General features: G+C 41.8%; 2 protein-coding genes across 3 annotated transcripts; both read right to left on the bottom strand.

Moving 5' to 3' along the window:
* Nucleotides 1-529: 529 nt before the first annotated feature.
* abcg2d (ATP binding cassette subfamily G member 2 (JR blood group)) lies at nt 530-8,172 on the bottom strand. Its single transcript, XM_070975162.1, has 15 exons — nt 8,000-8,172; nt 6,806-6,865; nt 6,616-6,730; nt 6,070-6,222; nt 5,827-5,984; nt 5,072-5,223; nt 4,724-4,842; nt 4,293-4,529; nt 2,965-3,047; nt 2,134-2,223; nt 1,911-2,032; nt 1,623-1,777; nt 1,059-1,148; nt 823-935; nt 530-702 (listed from the first exon to the last, which is right to left on the bottom strand). Exons 1-15 carry the CDS (start codon nt 8,170-8,172, stop codon nt 555-557), a joined length of 1,968 nt encoding a protein of 655 aa, XP_070831263.1. The 3' UTR covers nt 530-554.
* Nucleotides 8,173-11,130: 2,958 nt separating this feature from the next.
* ppm1kb (protein phosphatase, Mg2+/Mn2+ dependent 1Kb) lies at nt 11,131-18,942 on the bottom strand. 2 transcript variants are annotated; one of them, XM_070975176.1, is made up of 7 exons: nt 18,825-18,942; nt 17,136-17,671; nt 16,866-16,966; nt 14,787-14,952; nt 14,074-14,218; nt 13,475-13,609; nt 11,131-13,118 (listed from the first exon to the last, which is right to left on the bottom strand). In XM_070975176.1, exons 2-7 carry the CDS (start codon nt 17,603-17,605, stop codon nt 12,987-12,989), a joined length of 1,149 nt encoding a protein of 382 aa, XP_070831277.1. In that variant the 5' UTR covers nt 17,606-17,671; nt 18,825-18,942; the 3' UTR covers nt 11,131-12,986. The 2 variants fall into 2 exon arrangements, with proteins under 2 accessions (XP_070831277.1, XP_070831286.1); XM_070975185.1 differs by having other exon boundaries at nt 18,756-18,882.
* Between the last annotated feature and the right edge of the window lie 482 nt (nt 18,943-19,424).

Below are 19,424 nucleotides of genomic sequence, written 5' to 3'. Positions count from 1 at the left end.
AGGTTCATTTCAATATTGGGTCAACAATTATTACAAGTTTTAGTCTGGAGCTTGAGCCAGGAAGGAAGTAATGCTAGCTTAGCTTAGCATAAAGACGGGAAGCAGCGGGAACCAGCTAGTTTGGCTCTCTTCAAAGTTCAAAAATACACCCTCAAGCTAAAGCTGAACCCCAAAGCTACGACTTCAAATGTTGTCATATCTGAATACCGGTTGTGCTTTTACAGACGGGTTCCTGCTCGAATTATTTCTAAAAAAACAACAACCAGACGCAGAGACGTCCCAGAGTCCTGTGTTCACTGTGACGCTGTTTGTGTTAGCATTAAACAAACAGGATACTAGTGAGCTTTAGGGCTGGTGGATGTGTTCTTGCTAGCTGTTTCCCCTGCTTCCAGTCTTTATGCTAAGCTAAGCTAAACGCCTCCTAGCTCCATACTTACAGACATAGGAGCGCCATCTGTAAATAAGTGTATTTCCCAAATAACTGTACGATGATTGTATTGTTGAACATCTATCGGTTCACTGAAGACAAAAAGAAAGGATGCACATTCACACGTTTAGGAGAATTTCTTAATGTAGCGGAGTTTCAGATAGGCGATGATGAGGAATACGAAGGTCATGACGGTCAAAGCCAAGTGATTCTCCCACAGTCCCCAGGTGGTGTACTCTATCCCCAGGTAGTCCAGATACTGCTCTCCTGTGCATCTGAAATAACACGAGCCCCAGCCGGTCACATATGTTTAACATGAGGTCTGATGGACGAACTGGACGGGAAACGTCTTTGTTTAGGGAAGCAGACCAGAGTTAGCATGCAGGTGTACTCACGTCAGGCCAGCGGCGCTCACGCTGCAGTTGGTCACTGCGGCCGACACGTTGGCGTTTCGGATCACCGCCTCCTCACAGAACTTCAAACCCAAAAACTCATTGATCTTCAAAGCCTGAACACAGACGCAGCCAATCAATGCAAAGTCAGTACAGCTCATTAGACTGAATGCTGAACTGTGGTCAATCACTGGAGGAATACGGCCTTCAATGCTTCTACTACCTTCACTTGGACTTACTGCGAGGCCGTAGCGAGGAATGCTGAAGTACTTCAGCCAAGCCAGCCAGTCCATGATGCTGGGCAGGTTCACCAGGAGGCCTGAGAAAATCTACAAACACAACACAAACTGGAGCTACAGGCTTTGTTTCACAGGTGTTCACAGGTGTTCCTACTGATGCTAACTGAGGCTGTGCTGACACATCCAAATGGAACAGAGCCTTGATTAATGCCATTAGTCTCAGCTGTGAGTTTCCTGCGTTCAGAGTATGAAGCCTGCTGTCAGAGGGGCTTCTGAGCCACCAGGCGCCATGAGTTTAGTTTCTCTGCTGTGTCTTCACTGACAAAACACCATAAAAGCAGTTTGTGTGTTTTATTGCTATTAATAATCTGCATTATAAATGCATTAAAACGTTGAACAAAGCTGTGATATTAATGACATGAGGACTTTTTTTTTTTTAGCAGAAGGTCATTGTCTTAAAAACAACATGAACAAGGAGGTTAATGAGCAGTAAGAGGAGATTTTTTTACTGGAAAACTTCTCTGGAAAACAGCAGAAAGTTCTGGAAACTGACGCGTCTCTCACCATCATGAAGACAAAGGTGATGGTCATGAAGATGTTGGCGAGCGCCACAACGCTCTGGTCAGCAGAGATGGCCATGGTCATGGCCGTGGCCGTGTAGGCCACCAGAGTCACCGTCAGCGTGAAGACGAGGAAGGCTGCTGCTGTGGATTTGAGGCCTGAGTGGACACAAACACACAGATTAAATACTGAGCTGCCGTACCTGTGTGGAAAAGGTGAGCGCCTCTCGATCCAGCACTCAAAGATTCAAAGTGTTCCTCACTGACTGGGATCCAGCTCTGTGAGTCTCACCGATCATAAAGTAGACGATGCAGCTGAAGATGACAGAGGTGATGGTGCGCAGGGTGATGTCAGACAGGATCTTAGACAGGAAGTACACAGACACTCTGTAGTAGCCACTGATGTACTCGTGCCTGTCACAAGAAAACCCAAGCACCAATCAGATTCTAGCTCTGCCCTCAAAGGTATGTTCAGTCGAACGCATAGATGTGCGACTTCCTGACAGATTACACACACAAAGAGTTTCCTTTCGATGATGAAGAGCTCGGCCGCCGACACGGTGCTGAAACACTGGTTGGTAGTGATGAAGAAGAGGGCGCCCATCCTGCCAAAAAGAACAAAAAGAGCAAACGATGAAGGTCCAGCTGCTCAGCCGTGATGCTGAGCGCTTACTTTCCTCCTGTAGCCTTTAAAAAACATTTGATGGTCAAGTTAAGAAGGTTAAAACTTGATTTTCATTGGAGTGCATATTTGAAATATACTTGGTTACATTCCACCACTGCTGACTTTAAGTCTGACCGAACATGGCGTGTTGATGAAAAGACTGATTGTCTGACGCTGACAAAGTTGACTCTGAACAGTCTACACTGTGTGGATTATGGTGCGTGGTCCACACACACATACAGGGACTTAAAAGGTGGCTGACTCCACCGTGGCCCTGCACCCAGAGGACAGGAGGGAGGGGCAGATAGCCTGCCACACTGCCTATGCATTGACCATGAATGTAACGACATCGGGATCTTATACTCCACTGAAGCGTGCACAGAAAGAAGGCGGCAGGCCATTGAGATTTCTGATGTGCTTCACTGGGCTTGTGAGTACCAGGTTGTGCCCCGTAAAATATGGTAAGAGGATTAACGATGCAGAAACTGCTCTACTTTTCACACTTTACTAACAGCACCGACTGACTTAAGAAGCTGAACAGGATCCATATGCTCATACTATATGGCCACATCATGTTCTAGATTAACAGAAATGATCTAAATATTATATCTGAGCTGCGGCAGCTCCGGCCCTCTGTGTACAGGAAATACATCAGGATAGAGGATTCATGTGTGAGGCTCACCTGTTCTGGATACCACTCTGATCGTCTTTGACCCCGAAGAAAATGGCTCCGACGATGAGGGCGAGGAAGATGTTGACTCCCAGCTGCCCAGAAAACAACGTGAGACAAGAGAAGCAACCATCGAGAAAAGTCCTGTTTGTAACTACAGAGCGTGAGCGTGTTTGCAAGCTGTAAGATGAGTATGGAACAGCAGGGTTCTTTGTGAAGAATGGAAATAAAACGTAAGCAGTGTCCTCTTTGGGAAAAAAAAAGCTAATGTTTGTGGGGATCAGGGGGTCAAGTGGACGCCCTGCTCCTCCTCCAGCCCGGTCAAACCGAGAGAGCCAAAGGTGGGGGAAGATGACAGAAAAGAGTGAAGAAAATGAAAGGGACACAAGTTTTAATCCCAACAATTTACAGATTATGACAGGACTAAGCGGTTCCCAGGGTGAAGGGATAAGCTAATACGGTTGAGCCTTTTTCACCTCATTCCTCACAGCCCCTCATGATAGGTCATGACGCCATCATGTGATGAGTCTCGGACCACGGCCAAGGGGCTTTGGCCAGATATGATATCAGTTCAGATCCTGGCCCAAAGAGGCAAGAGTGGGGTCACAACAGTCACAAAAGCCGATTACGGCGCCCACGCCACCTAGAGCCCCTCTCGTAGGATTATTTTGACTTATTTAGGGCCAATTAGCTGTTAATAATTCTTAAAGTGAGGAGACTTCTGACGGCATTTTGCTGCCATGGGGTGACTAATGAGGGCATTAAGTCCTGACCCCTCCGGAGTGCTGTCTACGCATCCTGTGCATGACGATAACGGCGCTAACACCCATTATTTCTCTGCTCTTTTCACTCTTTGGAGTGTTTGGACGGAGTAAAGGTGACAGTGGCGCCGCATCATGATTAAACCTTTAACCCTAAAAACAGAGAACTTTAAGTGTATTAAGCGTCTGTCAGAGATGGAGACCTGCAAGTTGCAAAATTGAGGGCTTACTTGAGACTTTCTCTTTTGAATGCTCGGCTTGAATTGAGACCTGAGGATAAAAAGCCGAGGAGACTTTTCCTCAGATCAGCAGATGTCAGAAAACGGTGTGCAGTGCTCAGTTTTTGTCTGTTGAAAACTGCCAAACGTGCACAAATCATTAAAACCGCGGTAAGGATGACACTCTTTAAACTAGATATAACTTCTGCTAACAGAATTCATTTAAAAAAACTCAAATTCAGAAAAGATCATTTAGACTTTCACTTCAGAGTAACTACCTAAAACATAAAGGAGTGGTTTAAAGGAACAGTTTGACATTTTGGGACATTTTAAGTTGTGTTAAGTTGTGGGCATGTATTACCTGGGCCACAGATGTCTGTGGGTTCAGCATGAGGTTCTGGAAGGTTCTCTTAAGCACCCAACGCAGCTGATGGAAGAAGGAGCTGTTGTAGGTGATGGTGCGGGATGATTTAGGACATGAGCTGCACTCCTTCTCCTGGACGATGCGGTCCAGCTCAGCTCTCGTGTCGCTGGAGTAGCTGCTGTTCCTGAACTCCTCGACCAGGCGCTCCTCAATGCTCTGCCTGGAGCTGCTGAGCTCCTCAAAGTCCAAATCTGGCGGGGAGGGAAATTATTCATTTGAGGACTGGAAACAATGAGAGACACCAATTAACTCATAAAGGATTGGACAAGTTGGGACGAAGGGTTACAATGTGATGTACAATGTCTTATTTGTAAAAGGAAACACTTTCAGATGTTGACACATCATCCTCTGATGAAGGAAGACGTCACCCTGACAGCTGGAGTACCTTCAGACCCATGCACTTTGGTCATGGTTGTGGCGGTGAAGTCTCCATTTATAACGTCCAGAAAGAAGTCAGCTGGGTTGTTGTGGGGCTCACAGGGATAGCCTGGAACACAGGTCACAGCAATCCATGTTTAATATACAGGAAACATTTAAGATGTGTGTCCAGAGTTACCTCGAGGCGTTCCCTTTTTATTATCTGATTCTTACAAGACTTAGAAGAATAACGCTGCACAACCATCTACGTTTATTTCCAGGTGCTGTTAAAAACATCAGTGACATTATTAACATGTCAGATGGTATCCTGTGGTGATAATAAACTTCCACATAGTCACCAATGTTGGCGAAGTAGTCCAAAGCGTTTGGCGCTGGTCCATGGTACACCATTTTCCCATTAACCAGCAGAGTCAGAGTGTCAAACAGTCTGTAGATGGAGTATCGTGGTTGGTGGATGGACAGAATTATGGTTCTTCCATGACTGGCCATCCTGAGAGGACACACAGTAAAAATATTAAGAGTACAGTGCAGTTAAGCTGCCTTTGAAGTGAAAAAATACAAATGCAGTACAGCTATTGTGTTTTAGAGTCAAGACTATTACAGTATTTCATTATGATCAATTTCCATATGTGCTTTTAAATCCCTTTTCTAATTGTAACAGTTTAATAATTTCTTATAATTAAACACTGTAAAAGATAGACTGAACAGACAAACTGTGACTAGTGTGGGATATTACAATTATAGAGCTTTTTATTATCAAACAGCTGCAGGCTCTGCATTACACTGTTTGATAAATACCCCAATAATGTAAACGGTTAAACATAAATTATGCTAAATTAAAGTCGTTTTCATTAAAGTAAATTCTGCTCATAAACCATGAAAACCACTATGGTTTAAGTCGTTGCATCATTTTTCTTCTTTTTAAAAGCATTTTGCACTAAAATAAGCCTAAAATGTTACGTTTTAGCTTAACTGTAACTTTAAACCTATACTGAAAAACACAGTAAAACCCAGAATCCTGATCTCTGGAAAAAGGCTGTTTTCCATCATAGAATAAGAAGAATGAGGAATGGCAGAAAAGCTTCTGTAACACCTTTTCAGCAGCAGCAGGACGGAGTTGGCAGTGCTGGCGTCCAGCCCTGTGGTCGGCTCATCCAGAAACAGAACTGACGGATCAATAATCAGCTCCATGCCGATGGTCGTCCTCTTCCTCTCGCCTCCGGAGATTCCCCGGGTCATCTGTGTGCCCACCTGAGCAAAACACCCACACAATCACTGTCCGGACCCTCACCCGGTGTCTTGAAGCTGGAGGCAGGACACGCGGCTGGACGTTTACCTTGGAGTCAGCCACCTTGGTGAGACCCAGTTCTTTGATGAGGCGATTGACTCGAGCCTCCTTCTCACTCTGAGGCACAGAGCTGGGCAGCCGCAGCGCCGCCGAAAAACGCAGATTCTCCCTCACGGTCAGGGTGCCCATGACCACGTCTTCCTGGGAAGAGAGACGAGAGCTTGAGGTCAAAGGTCAGAGACTGGGAAGAAAATGTCTGTTTGTAATGTGACAGAGGTTTGTTAGAATGGATTAACTGTTCGTTTGCCATGAAAACACTCTAATAAACGCGCTGCACTCGACCTGCCCAGCACCAAACAGCACACAGTTAGTTAACAGCGAGCTTAAAGATCACAGCGGAGACGAGGAGTCCGATCTTTGTCTCAGGAATTGGTGGAGACCAAACCAGAAAGAGTTTATCAGGCTCAGACTGGGTGTGTAAGTAAGCAACTGTTTGCCATATCAAGCTTACAGGTAGTAAATATATCACTGTTGTGTTTCTAGCAAGCAAAAAAAACTCAGTTCATGCAGGTTTAAGTAATTAATATGAAGCACCTGAACCACATAGCCAGAGAGGCACTTGAAGTTTGGAGGCTGTGGCGCTCGGTCAATGAGGACTTCTCCTGAGAGACCTGAAGGATCCTTCCTCGCAGCCAAAATGTCCAAGAATCTTTGAAGGGAACACACAAAACAGTTATCTACAACATGTGCAGGTGGCTGTTTAGTTTTTCTGTGTGATACTCACGAAGATTTTCCACTTCCAGTCGGGCCAAGAATAGCGTTGAGGCCAGGTCTCATAATCCCACTGCAAGAAAACAACGCAACACGGATCAGTTCATTTACAGACAAAGACTGGATCATATCCAAATGACCTGCATCCATTTCTGAGGTGAATAATCTAAGAGTTTCACTTAACTGTAACAGTTTTACCACACAAATGTGAGGGGTGTGAAACAAAGTGGATTAATGTGACTCTTGGACATGTGATGAAACTCAGAAGCACTTAAATCGTTTTCCTCACAGCACATTTTCTAAGTTTTCCTCCCTAATCCCAAATAAAATAATGATCATGAAAGGTTTTTGTAGTTTCATAAGCATTTCTTGAAAGCTGTGCGCGCACACACACACACACACACACACACAAATCTATACTGTGGTGTAATAAATTCAAAAGCAAATCCTTTGACTTCAGAGAGAGCAGTTACACAAAAAGAGTCAGTGATATAAAATGGAATTAAAAGATTGAATAAAAGCCTGGCAGTGGATCACGTGATGGTGTTTAATTCGTTTCCCTGGCAGACTGCTCTTTAGTGCATCAGAGAGATTATATGCAAGAAACCATGCTTAATATCATATAATTAACACTGAGGCGGGAAAAGGCCCAAAAACTTGTGTGAAATGACTCATTCTTCCATGGGAAATGTCAGCTGTGTTTAATACCATCAGAAAGAAACCAATGTAAGAGTCTATTCACTATTGTCCTGCTTTGGATAAGGATACAATGACCCACGCTGAATCGACATGAAGAACGCAGCTCCTTTACTGTCACGTAGCCTCCCAAACTAAGTTCAACATGTTTTTATATCGAGCCAGAAACGATGAAAGTCAACAAACCAGAAATCACCGGATTCACAATATTTTTGTCTCATAGTTAATCTGAAGCAGCGCTGAGTGTGTGCGTGTAGAATAAATAAGCAACAATCTGAAAAAACACACTTTCTACCGAACTAAAAATTATTATTATACAACAGCTGACCAATTAAAAATCCATAGATCTCTGAAAATTTGTGTTTCTGTAACAGCTGCAGCATTTTTGTGTGTGAATGATCAGAATATTTATATATAAAGAGACGAGAAGATAAAGAGACAGATACAACTGACAAAGACAGAAGAAGGACAGGCGAACAGATGCTGAGGGTGCACAGGTTTTATCACTGACTTGAGGTCGACCAGTATGTCCCTGGGACTGGTTTTCCTTTTACAGAGGGAGCCGCTCTTCAGCTGAACTTTGTACTGGATGTTGTGGAAGCTCACGGTGGAACCACAAGGCTGCTTGTTCTGGTCCACGACCTTTGACCTGGCCATCCCGTTGGTGCCGATGTCTTCTATCATGGCGATGTTGACGTGACCGGCTCTCTCCGTCATCCTCTGCAGCAAAAACCCTGTCAAATGACAGTGAACTGACCTGAGATCAGTCTTTCACTCTCTCAGTTAATAACACAGATTGAAGCTGTGGTGTGTGAGTATTTTAAATGTACGTCTGTACGATATTCCTGAAATCAGCACAGACGAATATTAAGTGTTTTCGGGATGCTCTGAAGTGAAATATAGATGGAAAATCCTGCAGCTTCACTTAATATTTTCTATCTTATATCTTCCCCACACGTGTATTATGGCATACATAAAAATGGTCTGTCTAACATGGTTTTAGCAGGTAAAAAAGACTAATCAAAACATAAAAATCTTTAAAATGGCACCTAATCCTTCTCCCACATTCAAAATTCCAGAATATATGAATATGCACATATTTTTCATTTCACAAGTTTAACTGCTGGACACAAGATGTCTCTCACTGTTACGTCCATCTTTGAGGTTTCCACATCTCCCTTGCACAAGCTGAACACTGGACCAGGATTGGCTTCTAAACTAGTTGTGATGTCACAAATCATGCTCGTAGGCCCGCCTCTTAAAATCAGATTCAATTAGCACAGAGAACATTTACACTTTCAGAAATAATGTGAAAACAGACATCTAGTGTCAAACATGATTCACACAGTGACGCTCAAACATTCGACTGAAGGAACAAGAAGAAAAACACATTTTTGACTAACAATCACATCCAAATGTCTTCATTAAATGAACTCGCCTATCACCATTAAGCGTTATAAACTCAGAGATGTCATATTTGTGCTCAACAATTCAACAGCTCAACTTTCCTTAATGTACCAAAAAGAGACCAGAAAAGAAAAAAAGCCTTTTGTCATCCACCAGACACAATGACGTTTAACACAAACAAATTTGGTAAACTGAGCAATTTTAACCAGAAATAAAACACAGCACGTCTCTGTCCTTTAGTGTACTTTAAACAATGGCATCATTTTTAACTACTTATCCAAATATGAAATACTCAGAAGACATCCTCCAATTCCTGAGGACAACGTTTTGGCCTCGTATTTTCATTCTCCTTAATAACTATAAATGTATTAATTTTCACGTAACCTTCATCATCATCACCAGAGCCTTTGCTGCATTCAGGACAGTGAGATCATATTTTAGGGTGACATGAGGTTTCTCAACTTTGGAGAACATTGTGGTAAATTTTAAAATGTGTTTGTCCATATAATAACTAGGTTTATCTTTTTCTTTCTGTTGTTCGTTGTTCATAGAAAATGACCACAGATGTCTTACATGCAAAATAAAATTACGAACGAATAAGATACATACCTCAACAATCAAGGATCAGCGTCGTGTTAATGTGGCTGCTTTCAGGATTTTGTTTTTACTGAACATGAGCTTTAGGAACTTTTAAAGAAATGTGTCTGGAAATGATCAAATAATGTAACTGTATGCCTATTTTCTGGCCACTTTTGCAACCAAACCAGACAAAAACTAATCCATAAAACGACACTACTTCAGTATTTTAAAATCCTTTCTACAGCACTGGTTCACACGTCTTCATTTGAATATACAGTACACTTTAGAGAACTAAAAGACATTTGGCAAATCAGGTGGGCTAACTTTAAGCTCCTTAATTACTATTCTTGCTCCATCTTCAATCGAACAAACCAAGTCAAAACATTCACGTGCTGCCAAAATCGTCTGAAAATGACCATCACCATGATGTTGCTGCAAAGTAATGAGAAGTTTTGTTGCAGTAACTTACCGGTCTGTGAGACTGTGAGATGGTAGAGAGAGTACTGCTGCAGCCTTCAGGAGCGCCGCTGCTGCAGACTGGCAGAGCAGACAGACGTGGAGCCTGACTAACATCAGCTCATGACAGCGGGGACAGGTGCCTCACCATCCAGCCACACACTCCGCCGAGAGAGATCCCACCAAGCTGCACAGTGCTTTAACCCTTTATTTACCACCACACGGATGACTGAATGGAAACGCTGGTTTCCTATCATTTCTGTTCTGATCATTTTAGTTATTGATGCATTGATGTGTTCAGCACATTCATTTTGCAGCTGGTAAGAATGTAAATATCTGCATCACAGTTAGCCAAATGGTTAGCTGTACAGTATATTTAAACAGTAGCTAAAGGGCTAAAACATGCGAAACCACTGGTATGGTCATTGCGTACAATTTTGAGCTAATTTGTGTATAAATTCTTGCTTTATAAACTATGGTCCGTACCCTTCAGGTTAAACCATGTTAAAGTGGACATTTAGGAAAAATGTCCTTAGCGAGATGCTGCCAGACGGCGCAAACAGCAGGAAGTTTGAGTTAGCAAGAAACACAGTCATGCTAATTAGCAACGTTTTAAACAGAAAAGTATGATTTAAAAAAAAAAAAAAAAAAAGCTAGTTTATATGATTATCAAGTGGCCACGGTGTTAGGCTTTTTTTTGTTGCTTCAGCATTGGTTCAGTTACTTACACAAACTAAGTTACAACTTATTTAAGCTGTTTAATTTCACTAAAGCGTCAGCGGTATCTCACCAAGCTAGCTGGCTAATGCTAATAATGTCATAGCTGGAAGCTACTTTCGTATTGATGTTACTGATAGATCAATATATCATCGATTGATAGCTGGAATTGTAAAAACTTTTAAATATAAGACGTCAAATCATGTACCTATTTTTCACTAGACAGTTGTTTTTTGTTTTTGTTTTTTTTAAAAACAGTAAAGATGTCAAAGCTTACCTGTTGGTTCAAATCCTGTTAGCTCACAAACTTCTAATTAACGTTTAACTTGAACTTCCGGCAAGAAAGCGCCCACCAACCGATATTTGATATCCACCGATATTTCGGTCGTTTTCACGGTATCTCTTCTCACAAATACAGAAATATGTTTGTAATAATCTGTAAGTGTATCTTTTACATGATGCTACCAGAGAAACACAAACACAAACTTTTGGTGTGTAGTTTTTAATTGAGGTGTCTCACAAGCCATTCAGAGCAAAAATACAGTACTAAGTGTGTTGCTGAAAGTCACATTTAGGTCCCAGATACAGATCCACAGCTACAATAATTATATCTGAACAGCAGCCAAACAGAATGCAGTAAATAAAAACCGACAAGGGAATTTAACAGATGAGGAGGCTTGTAATGAGGACGTGTTAATTATGAAGACAAAGTCCTTATATAAAATCATTCAATGTGTGGACCAGGAGGAAAACAGTATTTACAAAACACTTAGAAATGGTGTTTGAGGAGAAACAAAAGGTTACAAAGTCTTAAAGACATCAATGATGATAAATATGTTGTATTTGTCTAGTTTTAACAACCACGAAACAGAAGATGAACGGTGAGCAAAAACTGTAACATCTAACCACATTAATCTGCCTTATTCTGGAAATGGATCCACTCACAGTCAGTCAGCCAAGACAATTTACAGCTTAATTACTCCTACACCCTGCAGGGTTTGATTGTACTCTTTAGTCATGGAGGGCATTGAAGCAAACATTCACATTGTCATACATGGCTCTTAGCTGATCAGCTCTTTAGTGTTGCATTAAGTGTGCTTCACGCTTTCTGAGTGACAAATCATTGGTGTTAATGAGGAATTACTGATTGTAATGATGTAGCTTTACAGAGCACGAGGCAGGCGACGCTCCTGCCCAGGTGAAATATTGATATCTCTTCAGACGAGTTAAGTAAATGCAACAGAGAACCATCAGTTTTCCAGATGTACATAAATAGAATTATTTACAAAACATAAACTGTACATTTCTGTACCCTGAACACTTATTAGTGCCCGAGAGGACCTGTTTCAAATCAGTACAGATATTAACACTTATACAAGCAGGAGCAATGCTTAAATTGCAAGAAACATCGTATTTTTAGACACTCGGCCACTGAAATGCTGTGCGTATAAACAGCATTAAGCAACTCCATTCACACGAGTTCACGACGTAACAGGTTTTCGTTCATTTTCTCCCAAAACCATCAAGGTTGTGCAACTGAGCATCAATGTTTGTCAGAGGTGCTTCAGTGAGTATTATAAGCACGAAGAACACCAAGAGTTTATGGGGAAGTGGGACCAAAGCATGTTCAAAGATGGAACTGTTAATATTTCTGCTTTGTCTAATTTAGATGCACACGTTGAAAATTAAATTTCCGAATGGACAAACAGTGATTAAGACTTACTCACCAACTTATTTGGGCCACGATTCTTATGTTCTAGACACCCTGTGAGTCATGAAGTTCTGTGAACATTGACATAGATTTTGTGTTCCCATACAGAGGTTCAATTAATTCCAATTAACTGACAAATGAATGCAGTTCAATTATTGTTTTTCGCAATGCTCCAAATTAAACAGGTGCTAAAATCCAGACGCACAAACTGTTTTTGAAATACAACTTATCCAAGTTAAGATCACCATGAACGTAAATAGTCCAAACTTAGGCATTATATAAGCTAAAAAGATAAAATTTCTGAATGGCAGACCGTCAGCATCCATCCATGAATTCCTGTCTGCACACTTCTCAGCTTTTAGCACCTATGAGGTCATTGGTTTGCTAGTAAATAAAACTTGTATAAAGAGGATGTTTTCCATTTAGTGCACATCATGAATTCAGAGCCTCTTACTCCACGAGGCTAATAAATATCATGCTACTCTAAATAACACATTGTAACCCTTGGTGTTACTGTCTGGGCAAACCACACTCTTTATCATGTTTCCATAAGGGCACCGTTGTTCGATTGTATTGCACACATGACTTCGGTCCAGAGACCGAAGCCTTTCATCCAATGTCCTGCTGCCTACGCCCAGCGACCGCTGGACACAAAACTTCTGCTGAAGGAGAAACTTGGGTCCGAGCTCTCATGCTTTCCCCAGGCACCAAAGGGCACCACGATAATTGTGCTGTTGTCCTCTGAGCCATACTGAAGAGCCTGAGGGACAAGAGGATTGAGATAAATAAACCCATAAACATTCAAATAAAGGTCTGCTTTCTTATATTTCCAAACATGAAGTATTTTCTGGACGACTGTCAACAGTTTACACGCTGCAAGATATTCCCTTCATAACGGAGGAGTGTGACTAAAGGCTACTCTACCTGGAGACTGTTTATGGGGGCATTGATTTGTCTGTCTAACAGAACATGAAAGCCTTCATTTCAATTGTCAATCTGCCACAACTCAATGCCTCCCTAGCAACAAAACAGCCTTTCAAATTCCAAAACTCTCCTGTTGTACAGACACTGTGGTGTCACTCTGGGAGTATTAAAAGCCAAATATGAACATCTTACCTGGTCAGATATTCTGTGAGCTGCCTCCTTGGGGTCGTGGCACTGGTTGATCACGTTGCAGATCTCTTGGCTATTCATAATGAAGTTAATGCCGTCTGTCGTCAGCGCCAGGAAGGAGTCATGGACATGGTGCAGCTGACGAAAGGAAAAGCAAAATTAAGCAACATTTCTAACTTTCAGAAACTTTTTTCCCTCACACAGAATTATGCAACAAAAGTCAAACCCTAAATTATCCTGTGTCTTTATAGACATATTTACAAGTTGAGGCGGATGTGAAAACCTCCATTGCTAGTTGTTCCTTTAGACAGGAGAAAATCTCACATCCAGATGTGCAGCATTCATTGTAAAACATTTACATCATCGCATTTATTTTGCTGGTAAAATGTGGAGCGATGCAGGCTGTAATATCTGCACTGTACACATTTATAGATGGAAGCTGAAATCAGAAAATATGTCCGGGCTCATGAAGGCCAAAGTGTTTGCTTTGCATTTTTTTACTACATGTCTGTGTTACAGTTATGCTGTCTTGTAATATGACACAAACTCCATGCACTTTGTGTTGAGAAGCTGGATTTGTCACTGCACTTCTGCAAACCTACCGATATTCTCCTGGTCTCAGGCTCAGCGATGACCCCCATATTCTTCAAGTCAAAGTCTCCAATGCTACGCGTCATGGCCAACCTGCCATTGACGTTTGGCTGTCCCAGACTATTCCAGGTGATAAAGCCTCCACTTCTCTTTATCCTTGAAGCAGGTGCAGAGGGAGAGATTACACAAAGAAGAGTGATTTTTACAATAATAGTACCATTATCCTTCTCATTACTGCAGATAAAACTCCATCGGCACCGTCAGCACTACTTCAGCGTTTTGAAGCTATCTGACTCAAAACCTAAGAACGGATTCTGAATCTTTAGCAATATTCAGGTTAATGGTTAACGGAGATTAGGAGGATAATAAAGCCTAAATAGTTGCTCATTTTCTCACAGATATGAGTTTATTTTCTCATTCTCAGCAGCGAATCTATTTCTTGACGGCCTTGCACTTTCACACAGGCCTTTACATTTATTATAGCTGCTCAGGTTTAAATTGGAGTTATTCTGTGATATTATGTGACGTAACAATAAGAAAGACAAACGTTTAAATTGTTCTAACAGGCATGAGAACCGTGCAAATGAGCCGTAGTGGAAAACTTTCAATGTTGTACTCATTTTATGAGCTTATGGGTATCTTCAGGGTGTTTCATACCACTGTCTGTGGCTGATGTCCTTTGTCTAAACTGACAAACGAGGCATGACTGCAAACATATTTGTACCTCTCTTTCTCGTCCTTCCTCTCAGGGGTGTGGTCGACAGTGAGTTTTAGGGCCTTGCCCTTGCGGCACAGCATGGCTCGGCTGTCACCCACACTGGCCACCACCAGCTCAAAGCCGTCCCTCAGCAGGGCCACAGTGGCAGTGGTTCCCGCATTCATGCCGGGTACTACAGAGACATAAAAGGAAACATGAGAGGTGGAATGTGCCATAAAAAGGCCCCCACAAAAAAAAAAAAAAAGATCACCGTTCACAACAACCACATGGTGTACCTCACAACCTCACATCCACACACTAAAACATGAACACATGGGTGGGAAGTCGTAACGTGGATTTACAGCAAACTAGAGGTTAGACAGCTATAGATAGAGGAGACAGTCACACATGCAGGTTGAAGTTTTTCAGCACAGTTGAGCTCTTCAGCAAATTTTACAGCAGACTTAAGTCTAAAAATAAGAAATGTTCTCCGTCAGAACACTTATCGGTGTCCAGTATTGATTTTGATATTCAAAAAACACATAAACTCATCTAAAAAAAAGAAAACTACTTTCTTTACACTTCCTCACAGCGGTGCTTTGTCGTACTTGCAGCTTTGCATGCATTTATTAAGAGTTACAAATGTGAAAAATCCATCACTTATCTGCCCTAAATGTGACTACTTAGTACTTAATGATGGCTATTAGTGACATTTCCTATTAATGCAGGCAAACAGTAAGATGCTATTTTTACACTGAACTCAGTAACATGGTTCCAGACAACTTTGTGTGTCTGGCAAACGTTTGAGCAGCAGATGTTTAAGTACACATAAACACTAAACTTCAGTTCCATAAGGGATAACACATTTCTTAAAACAGAATGATTTATCTGCTGACCTTTGTAGGCCTGCATTAAACCTTTTTCTCTCTGAGGGAATAAACAGGGTGACTAACTGGAGATTCAAAGACAGGTGTTTTTTATTGTTGTTGTTTTTTGGCCTGCTCTGCATATAAAACATGCTGCATCTCAAGGACTAGATCTGTGACTGACAACATACATCTCAAACACTTTGTCAAACTGAAGCACTGTCTCACAAGAAGCTTTGCATACACTTGGTGAGAGAAGAAAAGGAAGAGAGCAAGAGAGAGAGGTCGAGAGAGAGAGAGAGAGCGAGAGAGAAAGAGGGGATTGAGAGAAAGATAGGGAACCTTCCAGTAGTCCAGGATTTAGGACCCGCTGGACTCTCCTTCAATATCTAGCCTCTCGTCATCCACATTGGTGCCAAGGGGCTCCAGCTCTTAGCTGGTCAGCAGCTGCCGTAGATAACATGCACACACACACACAGGCATATTGGGACATTTCACACAGCGTGGCTGATGTATGGCCACGTCATAGATATACTAGCTTTTATATAAACAGATAAGCTTAATCAGACATAAGGGCCTTTGAGAAAAGTCAAGCTAATTTGGAAAGTTTCTATATGAAAAGGGCAAACATGTAGGCCACGAGATCTATTGACAGAATTTTTTTTGCATGAATTTGTTAAAGGGATGCTCAAATCACCCCAACATCAATTTTAATACCCATGCTAAACAACACACTTTGCAGATTGAGAACATACCAAAAGATGCGTGACAAATTAAAGGAAAAAACAACACAACTTTCAGGCCACTGCAAGCTTGAACAGCGTCAGTGCTTGATGGTATCAACTCTACAAGTCCCTCGACTGCCATCCTTTCAAATGGCTTTTAAGGGGGTTGAGATCTGGCGATTGTGAAAACCACAGCGTATGAGTCATACTTGTTGTAATTTTCCTTGAATTTGTCGTCATTGTGGACGCAATACTGGAAGCAGTGAAGCGCTTTAGCGTTTGCTCTACTTGTAGCTAGTTTATTGTTCATCAGTCATTAATTAACTTTGGCTTAAATGACAGACCTCTAACCAAAAGTGCTCAGGTCATGTCAGTTGGGAAATCCAGAGCTTCAAAGCCTAAGTAGGATAAGTAAGTTAGGTTTTGAAGAGAGAAAAAGAAAAGTATCATTACACATATACAGGTGCGTATATATACACAGTATAACTATGTACATGTAACACAAGAGAACCTACCGTTTGGAGAGAAGTGCAAGTGCCTTGCAAGAGCTTTGTCTACTTCAAGGAATGCCTTCGTTAAAACTAATTCCAGATTGGCCTCCTCTGCCACAAGGTCCCTGAAACAACAACCACAACTACATTGATCGAAGTATCAGGTACAAAGATATTCTTCACAATCATCTCACAGTCACAGTCAGATATTCAAACTGTTAATCAGTCAATTAATTTCATGTGACAAAGACTGGTATGTATGTGCGATATCAGCATATCTACCGGTTTGCTTACTTGATGTATTTCTCCATGTATTTTTCACAAAAGTCGGCTGCGTCCGGCCCACCATGTCCATCAAACACAGCGAAGTAGAGTATGTTGTCAGTCATTTGGGAGACCTGGAAGCGGTCTTCATTCTCCTTGCGTTGACCAATGAGCGAGGCACAGCCGACCCTCGATAAGCTGACTTTGGGAATGGGCTTGCCGTAGCGAATGCTGGGAGGCAGCAGGATGGGCTCATCAATGCGATTATCCCAGATGCCAAATGAATCCCATGTGGTGGGGCGGCCACTGCTGTCTGCATCAAAGCGTGTGCTGCTGTGCCGTTTTCCTGAAGGGCTGTAGAGCTGTCTCCGGAAGACTGTGAACTGAAGCTGGCTGTCCTGCTGGAATTGGGGAGGGCCTAGGGCCATCTGTAAAAAACCACTGCGCCCCACATGAGGACCACTGCACCTTGCAAGGCGCACGAGACAAGCTGCTGACATCACCCCGACAGCACAAACACTGGAGAAGCACTGGATGCAGAGGAAGGGGGGTTTGCTGTCTGAACACTGTGGGGGGGGGGAAAAAAAAAAATCGCATTTCAGAAAACGCATGTTTGTTCAGGAGGGGATGACAACACCAGAAAGTCTAAAATGTTGCACCTATTGCCACCAACCTTGTGTCGTTTGTTTTAAATTTGCTTAAATTAATTAATCAATAACTGTTTTGATACTTGGTTAAACATTCCAGTCATTCATCCAGCAAAATGCCAGAAGTTCACTGGTTCCTGTCTCTCTGATAATAGTTATATTATTGTCACATATAATAACAAACTGATTATACTTGGCCTTTAGACTGTTTATGTTTATTTTTACTATTTTCTGACATTTAACAAATCCTTTAATGGAGAAAATAATTGGCAGATTAATGAAAAAAATATTCCTAAATGCGGCCCGACAGGCCTTGCTTTCAAGTGTTACCCCCAAATAATTAAATAATTGAATGGTTAAAACAATATCCTTAAAAAATGCGATTAACCTGAAGGACAACCTTGAAGTCTTTCCTGTCACAGTACTGTTAAATTAAGCCTGACTTATCTCCGTATGTACAAACACTGCTGGTGTATACATGCTACCATCTGAAAAAAATCGGGGAATAATAATGCACTTATATATATATATACGATCAACACACGACTTTTCTATCGAATAAGAGTAAAAAAAATGTAGCAGTGTTTTCTCAAAATAATGTCAAAACGTTAAAATCAACGTTAACGTTACATGAATGACGCAACTCTTAGCTGTCATAACACTAACGCTAGCTTCCACTGCTAACAATACATCAGTATGCCGATTATATAACGTTAAACACACGTGTCAGACGGGGTGTGTCCCCACTTCACTACGAATACTTCAATACTCCTATACAACATGTTCTTATCGCGGTTATGAAAAACACCTGCACTAACGCAAAGTTAGCGACTTGACATTTCGGCGGCATAAACATTAACAAGCTGGCTAGCTACATAGCAATAGCAATCTTTAGCTGCCTAGCTAACTAGGTGGCTAGCATTAGCTAGAAGTTCGTAGTTCATCCAACATTACCGAGGCCATCCCCTTGACCTTTCAATTGTGTGTTAACTAAGAATCATACCTTGGATGTCTTAAATGTATTAATAGTGTGCAATCCCCGGCTGGTGCCTTGAAAATAAATCGCTAATACCTGAATGAAAACGAAGCCGCCTTCGTCTTGTTCCTCTGTTTTGGATTCCCAGTGTTATCAAACAAGGCCTCTGATGTGACCGCGCCAATCAGCATGCAAGAAACGTTTACGCCTCCTTGACGCCCCCACATATGGTGCAGATGATTGGTTAACATAATGATCAATGACAGGTGCATGCACCAATAATCAATCGGCAAATTTTACCACTTCCAGCCAATCAGAGAAGCAGTTGATGTTAAAGCTGTGTTGTAAATTACTTTCGTGTCCATACCAGACAGACCTGTCACTTTGTCCCTAGTTCTACTGAAGGCCAATCAGCTCGCACTTCCTCCATGACCGTTGCACTAATTTAGATTTTTATTAAATGAGTAACTTCAGGCGTGAATGTTTGCACTAATCTTCCAACCCCATTGGAATTTAAGCTACAGTGCACAGAGCTCATTGGTTCTACTTCTCTGTCTACTGTCGCACTGTAATACTGCCAATTAGTGCCCCCTTTTTAAAAAAAAAAAAAAACTTTCTCATTTCTGAAATGACATTGTATAACTAAGCTAAAACCAGGCAGCTATACAACACACGTCATGCCATTATGAACTTTTA

This window comes from Chaetodon trifascialis, chromosome 2 (assembly GCF_039877785.1).
Source record: "Chaetodon trifascialis isolate fChaTrf1 chromosome 2, fChaTrf1.hap1, whole genome shotgun sequence".
In the NCBI taxonomy this organism is placed as follows: Eukaryota; Metazoa; Chordata; class Actinopteri; order Chaetodontiformes; family Chaetodontidae; genus Chaetodon; species Chaetodon trifascialis.
Note: the sequence above shows the minus strand (reverse complement) of the source record. Positions and strands in the feature narration are given on the sequence as shown.